This window comes from Castor canadensis, chromosome 7, assembly GCF_047511655.1.
Source record: "Castor canadensis chromosome 7, mCasCan1.hap1v2, whole genome shotgun sequence".
NCBI classification, from domain to species: Eukaryota; Metazoa; Chordata; class Mammalia; order Rodentia; family Castoridae; genus Castor; species Castor canadensis.
The window spans coordinates 121,284,507-121,299,136 of record NC_133392.1 but is presented as its reverse complement, the minus strand read 5'-3'; the positions used below and the strand labels follow the sequence as shown (position 1 = coordinate 121,299,136).

General features: G+C 36.8%; 1 protein-coding gene and 1 non-coding gene across 2 annotated transcripts in view; both read left to right on the top strand.

Annotated features, from left to right (window-relative positions):
* Positions 1-13,654, top strand: part of Zyg11b (zyg-11 family member B, cell cycle regulator) — a 65,659-nt gene extending 52,005 nt beyond the window's left edge. The window contains exons 11-14 of the mRNA XM_074080115.1: positions 1,585-1,782; positions 1,915-1,967; positions 3,898-3,995; positions 7,997-13,654. Of these exons, the coding sequence (XP_073936216.1) occupies positions 1,585-1,782; positions 1,915-1,967; positions 3,898-3,995; positions 7,997-8,187 (540 nt within the window). The 3' untranslated portion in view covers positions 8,188-13,654. The remainder of the gene's footprint in view (positions 1-1,584; positions 1,783-1,914; positions 1,968-3,897; positions 3,996-7,996) is intronic.
* Positions 5,355-5,457, top strand: LOC141425155 (U6 spliceosomal RNA). Its single transcript, XR_012450247.1, has one exon. It is a non-coding gene; the product is annotated as a U6 spliceosomal RNA (small nuclear RNA).
* Positions 13,655-14,630: the final 976 nt, after the last annotated feature.

The window sequence follows — 14,630 nt, the reverse complement described above, 5'->3', positions numbered from 1 at the left end:
CCGTGTTTTTTCTTTAAAAAATTAAGTTTGTGATGTTCTTGTTGATCTTCCCTCTCACTCTAGATTTAAACCTTTTTTCCTTGATCATTTCAACTTTAGGCTATTCCATAATCCACATCTAGGTTTTAACTGTTCCTTCCAAAAGGGCAGCTGCCATATTCTGTTAATCAGCTTGGGAAAAATACCTGTTCCTATCCAAATCATGGAAGGTTTTAGTTATTACTAAAGCATGCTAAGTATTTGGGCAAAACCAGAATCTAATAAATTGTAATCCACAAGGTACATGTGGACTACCATCAAATGCCCTGTGGCTTGATGGGAAGCTATGAGGAATATAGTGAAAATTAACAAGAGGACAGAAGAACAAAAGCCTAGAGAATTTCAAGTACAGAGGTCAAAAACCACCCAATTGGGATTCAAGGACAAAACTGAATTTCAAACAGAGAAATGATATCTGAATCATATTTATAATACTTACAATAGCTGTTTTAAATCTTTGTCTGCTAATTCTATTATTTCTGTCATTTCTGGGTCCATTCTTATGATTTTTCTCCTGGTTATGGAATATATTTTCTACCCCTTTGTCTATCTGATATCTTTTAATTTTTTTTTTTTTATTGGATGCTACTCATTGTGAAATTTTACTGTTTTCTTCTAAAGAGTCCTGTCTTTTTTTTTTTGGCTGGTGCTCATGTTTTAATTCAGGGCCTTGCACTTACTAGACAGGTACTCTACCACTTGAGCCATGCCACAAGGCCAAGAGTCTTGTACTTCATACTGTCATACAGTTAAATTACTTGCACATCAAATTGCTTTTTGTTTTTTTTTCTTTCTCCTGTGGTGTTGGAGATGGAACCTAGGGTCTTATATGTCATGTGTTCTACCACTGAGCCCTGACTTACTTCTTTTGAAGCTTGTATATTTGTTTTGTTGTTTTGTTAAGTGGCTTCAGATCAGCCTTTACCCTAGGGCTAATACATAATGTAACTCCACTACTATCAAATCCTTTGCTAATTTTGCCATCTCCTCACTCTGGCTAATAGGACTATGAACTATTCCTAGGCCTTTGTTACTTTGGAATTTGTTTGTGTATTGCTTTCTGGAAGTTCTTTTTAGCTTCATGAAGTTTCACCCTATATCATATCATTGCTCAGCCAAAGACATGAGAGGTGTATCACCTCCATCTATCATTGTGTGTGTGTGTGTGTGTGTGTGTGTGTGTGTGTGTGTGTGTGTGTCTGTCTGTCTGTCTGTCTGTCTCTCTCTTTCTCTCTTTCTCTTCCTCTGTGTCCCTCTCTTTCCGGGGCCTTATTTATTTTTTACTTTATTTTTACTTTATTGTACATAATTTTGTAGCTTGGCCACCCTAAAGTATAATTTCTACCTCCTCAGCTCAACAAAACTGCCAGGCTCTCTCTGGGTTTCCCTTCTCTACACTGCAATCTGGAAACTGCCCCATTTGAATACTTCTTCTCAATGATTGCCTTCTGGCATTACTTCTTGTCCAATGTCTGAAAATGGTTCTCTCAGCCATTTACTGTATGAATTACTTTAACTTTTGTACCTTCTTTTTTTGTTTTCCAGAACAATATAGCTGAAGTACAAGAATTACATTCTGAATTAATGTGGAAAGATTTTATAGACCACATCAGTAGTCTCTTACATAGTGTTGAAGTGGAAGTCAGTTATTTTGCTGCTGGAATTATTGCCCATTTAATATCCAGAGGTGAACAAGCTTGGACTCTGAGCCGTAGCCAGAGGAATTCTCTTCTCGATGATTTGGTAGGGTCATTTGGTGTTTCCTTGGAAGATTGAGAATAAACAGAAGTAACATTCTTAATGGCTAAATCATAATGTAATAATGTGATGTTAAATGAATACCATAATCATTTCTGTGTTTCTTATATCTTCTAGCATTCAGCTATATTGAAATGGCCAACTCCAGAATGTGAGATGGTAGCATACAGGTAATCAGCACAATATATAATAAGCCAATAACTTGGTCATTTTTCTTACCTCAAGGTCACTCCTATTAAGATGTATAAATCTTACCCTAAAGTATCTGTTAGTCCTGGCTTTAAAGAAAAAAAAAAAAAAGCAAAGAGTGGCCAGGTGCCTGTGGTTCTTGCCTATAATCCTAGCTACTCAGTAGGCAGAGAACAGGAGAATCGTGGTTTGAAGCCAGCCCAGACAAATAGTTTGCAAGACCCTATCTCGAAAAAACCCACCACACACACACACACACACACACACACACACACACACACAAAATGTATATATATTGCAGACTGGGACTTGAACTCAGGGTATACACCTTGAGCAACTCCACCAGCCCTTTTTTTGTGATGGGTTTTTTCGAGATAGGGTCTCATGAACTATTTGCCCTGGCTGGCTTCAAACCGTGATCCTCCTGAGCTCTGCCTCCTGAGTAGCTAGGATTACAGGCATGAGCCACCAGCACCCAGCTTGGAAATATATTTTAATGCATTAAAGCATTTAAAATTCTGGGACTGGTACCACAAAGAAAAATCCACAGATGGAATGACTCAAGTGGTAGAGCGCCAGCCTAGCAAGCATGAGGCCAAGTTCAAACTGTAGTTACCACCAAATTTAAAAAAAGAAAAAAAACTCAAATTAAAAAATACCTGAGTGCCAACGGTTCACACCTGTAATACTAGCTACTCAGGAGGGAGAGATCACAGTTCGAAGCCAATCCCCAGCAGATAGTTCCTAAGACCCTGTCTTCAAAAAACACATCACAAAAAAGGACTGGTGGAGTGGCTCAAGGTGTAGGCCCTGAGTTAAAACCTCAGTACCAATAAATAAATAGAAGAAGTATTTTGATTTTTTTTCTACTGCCTATCATTCGCCATTCCATCCTTTAGTTCACTTTTTTTTAAATTGATTAATTGATAGATTATTTGCTTATTTATTGTGATATTACTGGAGTTTGAATTCAGGGCCTCATGCTTGCTAGGCAGGTGCTCTACCACTTGAGCCAAGCCTCCAGCCCTTAGTTCACATTTAATGAAGATAAGTCCCATGGATATGTTCTATGCTTTTGAAAGTTAAAAATGACCAAGATGTGATTCTCGACAAGAATGTTATAGTCTAGTGAGGGATATCAGCGTGCACCAATATGCTAGATATGCATAGAACGTTAGAAAATTAACGATTAAGTCTATACTAGAAAATGGTAAACATCTTAAGTGCGTATTGGATGCTTAATCCTGTTTATGTCAGTTAGGTGCATGCTAGGCATCTTATTAATTACCTGAAATATTTTAATTGCATAATTAATTTTATTGCAACTTATTTTTGTTGGCTGCTTCATAAATGCTGTGCTGTTAGCATTTTTTACTTCCCCAACTTATGTGTTACCCATTTTTGTATAGACCAGTAGAAATAAAAACAACTAATTCTGTTCTAGTTCATGGTATTCTACTAATTATCACCTGATTTCTCCATTTCTTATTACCAAATCAAGGTCTTTAGAATGTGTATCTTAAGGCTGGGCATGGCACCCAGCTATAATCCCAGCACTCAAGAGGCTGAGGCAGGAGGATCAGGAGACCAGCCTAGGCTACATAGTGAGACCATTTCTCAAAAAACAAAAGGGAGAGAAAATGATTTAAAAATGTATATCTTTAAGACCAAAAAAGTTCTTTTGAAAGACCTTTTTTTCTCTTTTAGTACTCTATTCTAACCACCTTTCTGTACCAATGACATGACTGAATGCAATCTTTCCCAAAATGGCCACAACAAAGAAAAGATGTTCTATTGCTCATTTAATCTAGAAATAGAAAATAATTTGTAAATCAAAATTTTTAGGAATCACTGCTTAGAAATTGACACTATGTATAGAATGTAACTTTGTTTTTTTCTTTTAACTTTTAGATCCTTTAATCCATTTTTCCCGTTACTTGGCTGTTTCACAACACCTGGAGTTCAGCTATGGGCAGTGTGGGCCATGCAACACGTCTGCAGCAAGAATCGTATGTACCAGGAAACAAAATTGTGCTATTCTTGTTCAAGTGAAATTCTCCTTTCACAGGAAAGCCATTTCTTTTCAGTGTTGGAGATTGAGCCCAAGGTGTGCCACGTGTTAACTAGCAAGTGCTCTACCACTAAGTATATCTTCAGACCAAAAAGCCATTTTTAATTTGTGTATTTCAATGACATTTAAAGACACTGATTTTTTTTACTTTTTTTTTTTTTTTTTTTTTTGGTGGAACTGGAGTTTGAACGCAGACACTCGCAGTTGCTAAGCAGGTTCTCTTTACTTGAGCCATGTCCCCAACCCAAGACACTGATTTTTAAAAATTCAATGTAAGAGAATTTTAGTTATGAACTAAATGTATTCTTTGCCATACTAAATGACAATGGTGAATGAAATACTATTCTAACCTCCTGGAATTTAAAAATTAAGATCCTATAGTAAATTTCAATTTGTTAAGTAAAAGTTCTTAAGTAGATTTACAGCCATTATTTATGATATGTTCTAGTGCTCAATCCTCATTTACCCAGTATTCTGTGAAGAACTGCTGTTAGCACTCTTAATGTCTGGAGAAGCAAAGCATTCATTTTTATTTTTCTTTGTTTTAAGAAATGGAGTCTCGGGCTGGCGGAATGGCTCAAGTAATGGAGCATCTGTCCAGCAAGCTGGAATCTCACTAAATTGCCTAGGATCACTGTCTTTGAACTCCTGGGCTCAAGTGATCCTTCTGCTTCAGCCTCCTAAGTAGCTGAGATACAGGTGTGCGTCACCACACCAGGTTAAATGGCAGTGTTGAACAGAAGATATATATGTTATATCATACATATTTTATTTTCCTTTTTTTGTGGGGGATGGGGCTGCTGCTGAAAATTGAACCCAGGTTCTTACTCATGCTAGGCAAAAACTATAGTACTGAGCTACATCCCTAGCCCCAAGCAAAGTATTTAGATTAGGTTCCATATCATTGTTTTTCAAAGTCATAATATAGTTGTTAGTCAGATATTTGTTAATATAAACTCATTCTACAAATGATTTGACCTAACATAGAGAACCAGTTTAATGGTAAAGTATACCTTAAAACTTTTTTATTTTTCTTTCTTTATTTCTTTCTTTTTTTGGTGGCAATGGGGTACAAACTCAGGGCCTCATGCTTGCTAGCTTAGCCACTCCTCTGGCCCCATGTTTTTTTGCGATTTTTTTTTTTTTTTTTTTTCGAGATAGGGTCTCTTGAACTATTTGCTCGGGGCTGGCTTCCAACCGCAATTCTCCTGATCTGTGCCTTCTGAGTAGCTAGGATTACAGGCATGAGCCACCAGCACCTTAAAATATTTTTAAATTAAAAATCAGGATCCAGTACTCACTTCAGCAGCAAATATACTAAAATTGGAACAATACAGAAAAGATTAGCATGGCCCCTGTGCAAGGATGACATGCAAATTTGTGAAGCAGTTCATATTTATAAAAAAAAAAATCAGGATCCATTTGGGTGTGGTGGCAGATGCCTATAATCCTAGCACTAGGGATGCTGACACAGGAGGATTCAGAGTTCAAGGCCAACCTGGGCTACACAGCAAAACTGTGTCTCTAAAAAAAAGAAAAGAAAAGAAATAAAGAAAAAAAGCCAGTACAAATAACTTTTTAAAAAATTAAAAGATGTCTGGGATTGTGGCTCAAGTGGTAGAGTGCCTACCTAGCAAGGGCAAGGACCTGAATTTAAACTGCAGTATAAACAGATAGATAGATAGATAGATAGATAGATAGATAGATAGATAGATAGAAGGATAATAAAATGTAGACTTGTAGGCCCTACATAGTAATTCATATACTTTTTTTGTGACTGGCTACAAATAATTGGCTCCATGGTTTTCCATATAAGGGGAAAAAGCTTTCTATATATTCTGGGAGGTGGTGATACAGGAGTGGGGGAGGTGTCTGAGCACCTGTCCATTACGAGTTTTCTAGGTTCCTGGGAAATTGAAAAACATTTGGCCAGTGCTGATGGCCCATCCTGTAGTCCTAGCTACTCAGGATGCAGAGATCAGGAGGATCACATTTTAAAGCCAGCCCAGGGAAATAGTTCTGGAGACCTATCTCTAAAACACCCATCACCAAAAAGGGCTGGTAGAGTGGCTCAAGTGAAAAGAGTTCAAACCCAAGTATTGCCAAAAAAAAGATTTGCATAAAACACACAAAAGTAGCAAGCAAAGTATAGATTTGTGGAAGTGGAATACACTCCCACAGGCAGAAGGAGCACCTGAGCAAAGCGCAGGCCCGGACTCTTTTGGTGGGGTTGTAATGTAAGACTAGAGCTGTGGCTCACGGTGGGCTGAAAGGGGCATCCTCTTAGGACTAGCAGGACAAATGTTATATAACTTAATTTATCTGCTGCATGTCTCCACTCATAATACATTCTGTTATAATTAATACGTGAGATGCATTCCCTAAGTAAGAAGCTTTAATTGGGGAGGGGTGTCTCAAAAAGTCATCTGAGGACAGATCCCAGCCCTCAGGGCATGTGCTAGTTCTGGAACTTTCCCTTCTTCACAAACATCTCTTTTATCATGATGTAGTGACTACTGAGTTAACCACAAAAAAGGAAGTTTCAAGGACATTCCCAACCAGATGTCTCTTTATTTTATTTATTTATTTATTTTTTGCAGTATTTGGGCTTGCAATCAAGGCCTACACCTTCACCCACTCCATTTTTGTGAAGAGTTTTGTTTTGAGATACGGTCTCCCAAACTATTTGCCCAGGCTAGCTTTGAACTGCGATCCTTCTGATCTCTGCCTCCTAAGTAGGTAGGATTATAGCCGTAAGCCACCTGCACCAATTTAGGCAGGATTTTTTTGACATTTTATTTGGTCAGTTTCCACCCCCTCTTAACCAAACTGTACTTTACTGTTCAGCTGCCTCAGTAGTAAAGGGCTGTACCACCACACCCAGCTAAGAGTTGTTTTTAACAATATACTTACAGCAGTGACAGTGATATTTTTGAGATTATTTATTGTTGCATTATTTGATGAAAACTTGATGTATATCACAAAAAGGCAACTCAATAAAAACTCTTATGTGTCAGAGAAGAAGGGTTGAGAGCATGGGATGTGACTAAGAAAACTACTTTGAGCCTACCTCAGTTGCCACCTGGAGGCTTCCCTGACCCTTCCTACTAAATTACCCAAAACAGAGTTGCTCATTCATAAATATAAGATACTTATGGGATGGGCCTGGGATGTAGCTCCTGTAGAGTTCAGGCTCCGGGTTTGATCCCAGCAGCACAGTAAAAAACAAAAACAATGAAAGACAAAAATCTAGCCTTTTAACTACACAAAATTGTCTCTGCTCTACTGAATAGGTAGGTAGGTAGGTAGGTAGGTAGATAGATAGATAGATAGATAACTAGATAGAGATATAGCCTGGTAATAGAGTATGTACTTTCCATGTATGGGCCCCCTCGTTTGACTCTCAGCACCACACACCAAAAAAGTCACAGAAAATATTTAAAAATTATAAACAAAATTAAATTGCAGTATGAGTACCATTAGGTTTTTTAAAAAGGGATAGTAAATGGTAAAATTCTAACAGTGCTTATTTTACCTTTGATTTTGAGTGAGATACCTAACAAAGATACTTATGATTCTTGCCCTTTTTATTTTCTTTCCCAGGTTGTCTGTGTTTTGAGTTTAGGATAAAAAATTGTATTTATTTATTTATTATTTACATATGGGCCTTGTTTCTGGACACAACATCATTATCTGGTATCTATCAGCCTATAGCTTATCAGTGATCAAAATAATAAAATGTCTAAGATGTAAGTACAGGGCTGGGGATATAGCTCAGTGGTTTAGTGTTTGCCTCGCATGCATGAGGCCCTGAGTTCAATCCCCAGTACCATTAAAAAAACCAAAAAAACAATAAAATGTACGTACAGAAAGCTTAAGAACTCATTTTTTTGTGAGATAATTTGTGTTTAAGAAAATCTTTCTCCTGTTTTATCTCAGCTTCAAGGTACTGCAGTATGCTGATTGAGGAAGGAGGACTGCAGCATTTATACAACATCAAAGAACATGAACAGACTGATCCCCATGTCCAGCAGATTGCTATAGCCATTCTGGACAGCTTAGAAAAACACATTGTGCGCCATGGGAGGCCACCTCCCTGTAAAAAGCAGCCGCAGGCCAAACTAAATTAATAGCCATAGGTAATTGGATAATTGAATGACAGGAATCCCTTTTGTGATTGGTTTATTTGAAATAGTTTACTCTCTGTGGTGTTTTGGGGGGTGCTATGATAAGAAACATAAGATCAGTTTGAGATTGATAATGTACAATACTGCCCATGTGAACACTCTAATTTGTCTTGTGGTTTTTAACTTATGAGACAACAAAGGTCTCTTCCTTCATCATTGCCTTTTAGGAAATTTTCCATGTATTTCAGTGTTTGAACTAACCTGTGCTTGAGATTCTACAGTTTTATGGTAAAGTTTGCACGAACCATTAAGCCAGACTTTTCTGATCTCAAAGTCCCTTCCAATTAATTTGCAGCTTTAGATGAGCTATTAATCTGATTTCTGGCACTGCTTCTGTTGTAAATTTTATACCACTTCTGTATACAATGCCTTTATTCTCTGTGTATCTGTTGTAAGATGTCCTTCTTAGTATGAAAGAATGGAAATCTGAATTCTCTCTTTATGGAAGTTACTCACTGTCTCAAGACTGGATGGCTGGTAGAAAAATATATTAGAAAGAAAAACTATTAAGGAAGAACAGAGATTAGGAACTAGGAATTGCTATCATGGTATAGTTTTTAAAACAGAACAGGCTACCCTTCTAGAGCCCCCTCTCTTCAGGCAGTGAACAGAAGCTGTTTTCCACATTTGTGGCTGGAAGCATAACTGCTATTTCCTGCACAGTAACTGCAGGTTACTCAAGAAATATTTCCCCAAGTATCACAGTATAAAATATTACAACATTCTGTATTAAATCCTGTCTGAGTCTCTATATGTTATATTGTTGAAATGTGAATTTAAAAACAAGTCACTGATTAGAACTAGCTTTTCTTTTCCTTCTATTTCAAAATCAGTTTTGTTCAGTGGAATAGAGACGCTCAGAGTGTTAACCTACTTAGTTAAAATACAATTGACAACAGTAAATTTTGGCACATAAAGTTATATTTGTGCTGGGAGTGTAGCTCAGTGGTAGAACTATTTGGGCAAATAGTTCGTGAGACCCTATCTCAAAATAAACCTTTACAAAAAAAGGGCTGGTGGAGTGGCTCAATTTGAAGGCCATGAGTTCAAACCCCAGTACCACAAAAAAAAAAAAAAAGTTGCACTTGGGAGACAGCAAGTCACCAAGAGACTTAATTTCTATTTAAAATTTTATTTTAAGGTAAATATGGTGGATAATCCCAGCACTTGGGAGGCTGAGGCAGGAGGATCACAAGTTTGAGCCACATAGCTCTCACACTGATTGCATTTTCTTCCTAGATGGCCCAAATATTTCAATAGAGATTTTAAATGGGAAACTTAAATGATAGTAGTTATTAGGAGTGAATCATTTTAGAAAGAAGCTGGTTTCTTAATATGCTGATCCTATTTCTGACACTATTTATATCACTATCACGATGATTGATGAATTTTTGAGAATTCTTCATGGGGATGAAAACTAAATTAAACTAAAAAAAAATACTTATAAACATGAAAAAACATATTAAATTGTGGTTTATTTCTCACCTAATTTGTTTAGATATAAGGTGAATTTTCACAAGTTGTTTACTTCAGAGGAAATGGAAAATTCTTTTAGAGGTTTTTTGGGGAGTTGTTTTGTTTTTCTGCCTTTTTTTTCTCAATTTTAATGTCTTAAGGCAAAATTCAGAAAGTAGAATGGCCTGCAATAGCTTGAAATTTAACTATGTTGACATTTCCAGGTCTACTTTTGTAGCTAAAAGAAGTACTATTTGAAAAGTTAGACTTACATTTCTATTTTATATTACCTTTCCAGACAAAAGTGCATGGCCTAAAATGTACAGAAAACAGTAAATCCCCCACACACCATTTATTTATTTATTTATTTTTGGTGGGCATGGGGTTTGAACTCAGAGCCTTGCATTTGCTAGGCAGGCGCTTTACCACCTGAGCCACACTCCCAGCCCCAGCCCTAGCCCTATTTTTGTGAAGGGTTTTTCGAGATAGGGTCTCACAGAAATACTTTCTTGGGCTGTCTTGAACCTTGATCCTCCTGATCTCTACCTCCTGAGAAGCTAGGATTACAGGTGTTACCCGGCCCATAGTAATTCCTTGATAGATGAAGACTCAAAATTATTTAAATTTACTACTTTGAACATCAGTAGTAGCCAGATACTTCTGAATCTTAAAAGTAAAATAACTGATCATATCCCAAATAATAAAAATTTTAGTGCCTTTATGGTTGGGATGGTTCTTTGGGATGGTTCTTAAAATTGTATATGGAATTAAAGCACAGAATCATCTGTAGGTTCCTGAATCTGACTAAAATACAGTAGATGTATGCATTGAAATTGTAAGGTATAACTAGACAGTCTCTACAGTTAGAATCTGTAGATTCTATGAGACCTACTTTTTAAATTGGAGACAAGAATATAGTGGTACTTGGTCCTTCAAAGATTACCTTTCACCAGGAGCTGGTGGTTCATGCCTATAATCCTAGCTACTCAGAAGGCAGAGATCAGGAGGATTGTGGTTTGAAGCCAGCCTGTGCAAATAGTTTGTAAGACCCTATCTCTAAAAAAGCCTTCACAAAAAAAGGGCTGGTGGAGTGGCTCAAGGAGTAGGCCCTGAGTCCAAATGCCAGTATTCCCCCCAAAAAAGAAAAAAGTTACCTCTTAGTGATTTAAGGGTGCTCTTTCAAGCCAGTTTAGATTAGGACTGAACAATCTACTACTCAAATCATTGATATCCTCAGATATTGTAAAGCATCACTAGATTAGTCCACAACAACAGCAAGGTTTGGATCTGTTAAAGGAAATGTATTTGATCTCCCCAGTACCACCAAAAAAAAAAAAAAAGGAAAAAAGAAAGAAAAGAAACAATTAGGTATTTCAGATTTGGTATCATTGAGTAAGACAAAAACAAAGTACAGCAAATATACTTAAGGCATCTTATTCTTTGCATCATGTAAATTAAGTAAGTTTTGCTATGGTCTTTATAGTCTAGTCTAAAAAAGCTTCTTTTTTTCTTTTGGGTTAAGGGTGCAGCCCAGCTAAGTGCTAGAGAGAGTGGTTAGCATGCATGAAGCCCTGGATTTTAACCCAGCACCAGAAAAAAAAAAAAAAGATTTAATTTTTTTTCTCTTTGCAGTTAAAAAATAAATAAAGTAATAATAAAAGGTTAGTTTATTTACAATCTTCCAAAGAATTGAAGACTAACATTTAAAAACATCAATCCCATATATCCAGTTTAGGACCTTGCTCTTACAAATGAGTCCTTTTAGCCAGCATCAGTGGCATAGGCCTATCATCCCAACCTAAATGGGAAGCTGAAATCAAGAGAACTGAAGTTCTAGGCCAGTTGAGGCGAAAAAGTTTGGGAGACCCATCTTAGTGGAAAAAAGCTGGGCATGGTGGTTCGCACCTATCATTCCAGTGAGGGCAGGAACCTTAAAATGGGATCACAGACCTGTGTCAGTGGCTCAGTCCTTTAATTCTAGCTACTTGGGAGACTAATATCCAGAGGATTACAGTTCTAGGCCAGTCTGGGCAAAAAGTGAGACCTCATCTCCAAAATAATTAAAGCAAAATGAACTGGAGGTGTGGCTCAAGCGGTAGAGCATCTGCTTTGCAAGCTTGAAGTCCTGAGTTCAAACCCCAGTCTCACAAGAAAAAAGTTGGGGAGGGAATTGCAGTCCAGGCCAGCCTGGCCAAAAAGCAAGACCCTATTCAAAATAACCAAAGCAAAACAAGCAGGAGTTGTGACTTACTCAGTAGAGTGCATAGAAAGCCCTAAGTTCAAATCCCAGTACCACCCCTCCACACCCCAAAAAAAAAAAAAAACCAAAACCAAAACAATGCAACAGTACCCATGGTTTAACAGGGGCAATAGAAACGAACTATTTTGTATGTGGTGAAATGTACCCTTTCCTACCCTCTAATGGTGTGTTTACATTATTTAGTTATTGTACAACCTTAATCATGATATAAACAGTATTATTAAGCTGCAGGCTTAAGTTAAATAAAGATAGTGTCATTTTGTCAGCTGATGTGGGCTCTTCTAGTTTTATTTGTATGTTATTTATTTGGGGACTTTATACTGTTAGAGCTTCAGAACTGCTCTGAGGCAGCTTCCAGAGAGGTTTGCAAACTTCTGTATTCCCTCTTAAACCCCTGTAGCTTTTTCAAATGATTCTATGTATTTTGTGGATACTGGGTGTGTAGTCTTTATCATTACTTGTATTGACACAATTTTAATTTTCAGTGTTAAGTCACGAACTGTTTATTTCGGGAATAATGAAAGACCAGCCTTTGTCCAGTGACGAGAAAATAATAGTGTTTAGGAAAATTTGCTAAATTTAAAGCCGTTGGGCTTTAAACGAGTGATTGATTTATCTTGTTAAATGTTTCATAGACCTTACATGATATGGTACACTCTTAATTATGCATTCTTCCATTTCCACATCTTAACCCAAGACACTATACTGACTGACTGGTAGCCTAAGAAAGAACATTTTCTGCCTATTTCTTCCTTCCCCCACTTTCTTGGTGGTAAATTATGCAAAGATAATGCAGTTTCATATTACTCTGAATGAAGTAAAAACACAGCTTAACTTTGTAGCCAGACAAATGGTGATTAAGAATATTTCAAGCTAGATGTGGTGGCACATGCAGGATGATTGAGAGTTTCAGGACCATCCTGGGCTACAAATGAGACCCTGTTTAAAAAAAAACAAACAAATTCAGCCACATGTGGGTAGTGGCTTATAACCTATAGCCCCAGCTATGAAGGAGGCTGAGGCAGGAGGATCTTGAGCCCACAAATTTAAGACAAACCTGGGCAACATAGTGAAATACTCTTTGTGGAGGGGAAAGACTATTTCAAAGTTCCAAATTTATTGAAATTATTTTATGGGAAATCATAAATGTAATTCATTAGTAGAATGTGCTTGATTTTGGGTTTACTTAGAGGAAAGCTGTTCAAGTTGAGGTTGTTTAAGCTTATTTTAATCAGCTTTGAGGCAATAAGCTACTAGCTAATAAAAATGGAGATACTTTCATAAAAGGTAACTCTTGATAGCATTTCTTTCTCTAAAAATGAGAGAATATTATGTCAAGATTTGTACTCTCAGATAATTTGCATGAATACATTTTTAAAGTCCCGGACTTTTGCAGAATTCCCTGTCAAATTCTCACTGACTTGTATGAGAAAAGCTATCTTTTGCTTGAATTCTGATTGAATTTAACTCCTTTCAAGGTATATGAAAAATTCATTGAAAAGTATAATGCTTGTAAATTTCAAAGGTTCTTAAGTGTCTGGACTGAAGGCATTGTTCTCATTATGGCCAGATAAATGGGAGAGTTCTGTACATGAATCATGCTATATATTAAATCAGGACATCACTTAAGTATTAATGTTGTATGTACAGATTGTTTTGGAATCTTTTTTGCCTAAATAAATGTTATAAATTTTATGTAAACTGTGTCTTATTTACTTTGATTCTGGCCATTTGATTTTAAAATTTAATATTAATTCAAGCTTTGGGTTCCTTAATGGTCCACTTGCAATAACTGCTTTCTGAAAACTACAGAAGTTTCTACTACTGGGACATCATTCATTTCATTAAATATCTATGCAAGGTACTGTTTAAGTGTTGGAACTTATTTAACTTATAAATCCTTAGGGGAAATTAATGGAAAAGAATAAATGTTAAACAAGTATTATTTAACAGTGTATTTCAGATAAGCCTATAGTACTTCTTATAGAGGCCCACAAAGTATTCCTGGAGAAAATAATATCTTGGTTGACATTCATTCAGACAAATACTGAGTAATTAATTGGTATAATTGTTACCAGAACCCCATGAAGCAACAGGGAGGTCTCTAAAAGGGAGGAAGCCTTTCCCTGGCTGCTGGATTGGTGACATTGTCGAAAAAGAAGAATTTTAGGATATATTGAGGTATAGACCAAGAAATTTATTAGTAAAGCAAAGATAGTACACAACCAGAAATAGGTGAAGGTACATCTGATAAAAGATGCTCTGAGTGCTCTTAACATCATGAAAAAAAAGAAAAGTGGGTTGGGGATTTGGCTCAAATTTGCCATAGTGACTGGGGGCTTGGCCTAAGTGGTAAAGCACCTACTTAGGAAGAGCAAGACCCTGAATTCAAACCCCAGTACTGCCAAAAAAATTTACCTTAGAATGAATGTTTCCCTATGTTCTGGACACCTAGTACATTCAATTATTCTCACTATTACAGTTTTGACATCATTTGGGTCCAGAGATACCAAGTCTGGTCAGTTTACTAAATTTGGGTCACTGTGACATAGATGTGTTTTCCTTGAGCATCCCTTTTAAATAGAGGATGGTTTTCATCAGATGCTCCTTTTAAGCCAGGTGTCTTTCCTTAGGATAATATTTTCCTTTACAAACACTACTATGATCAAAA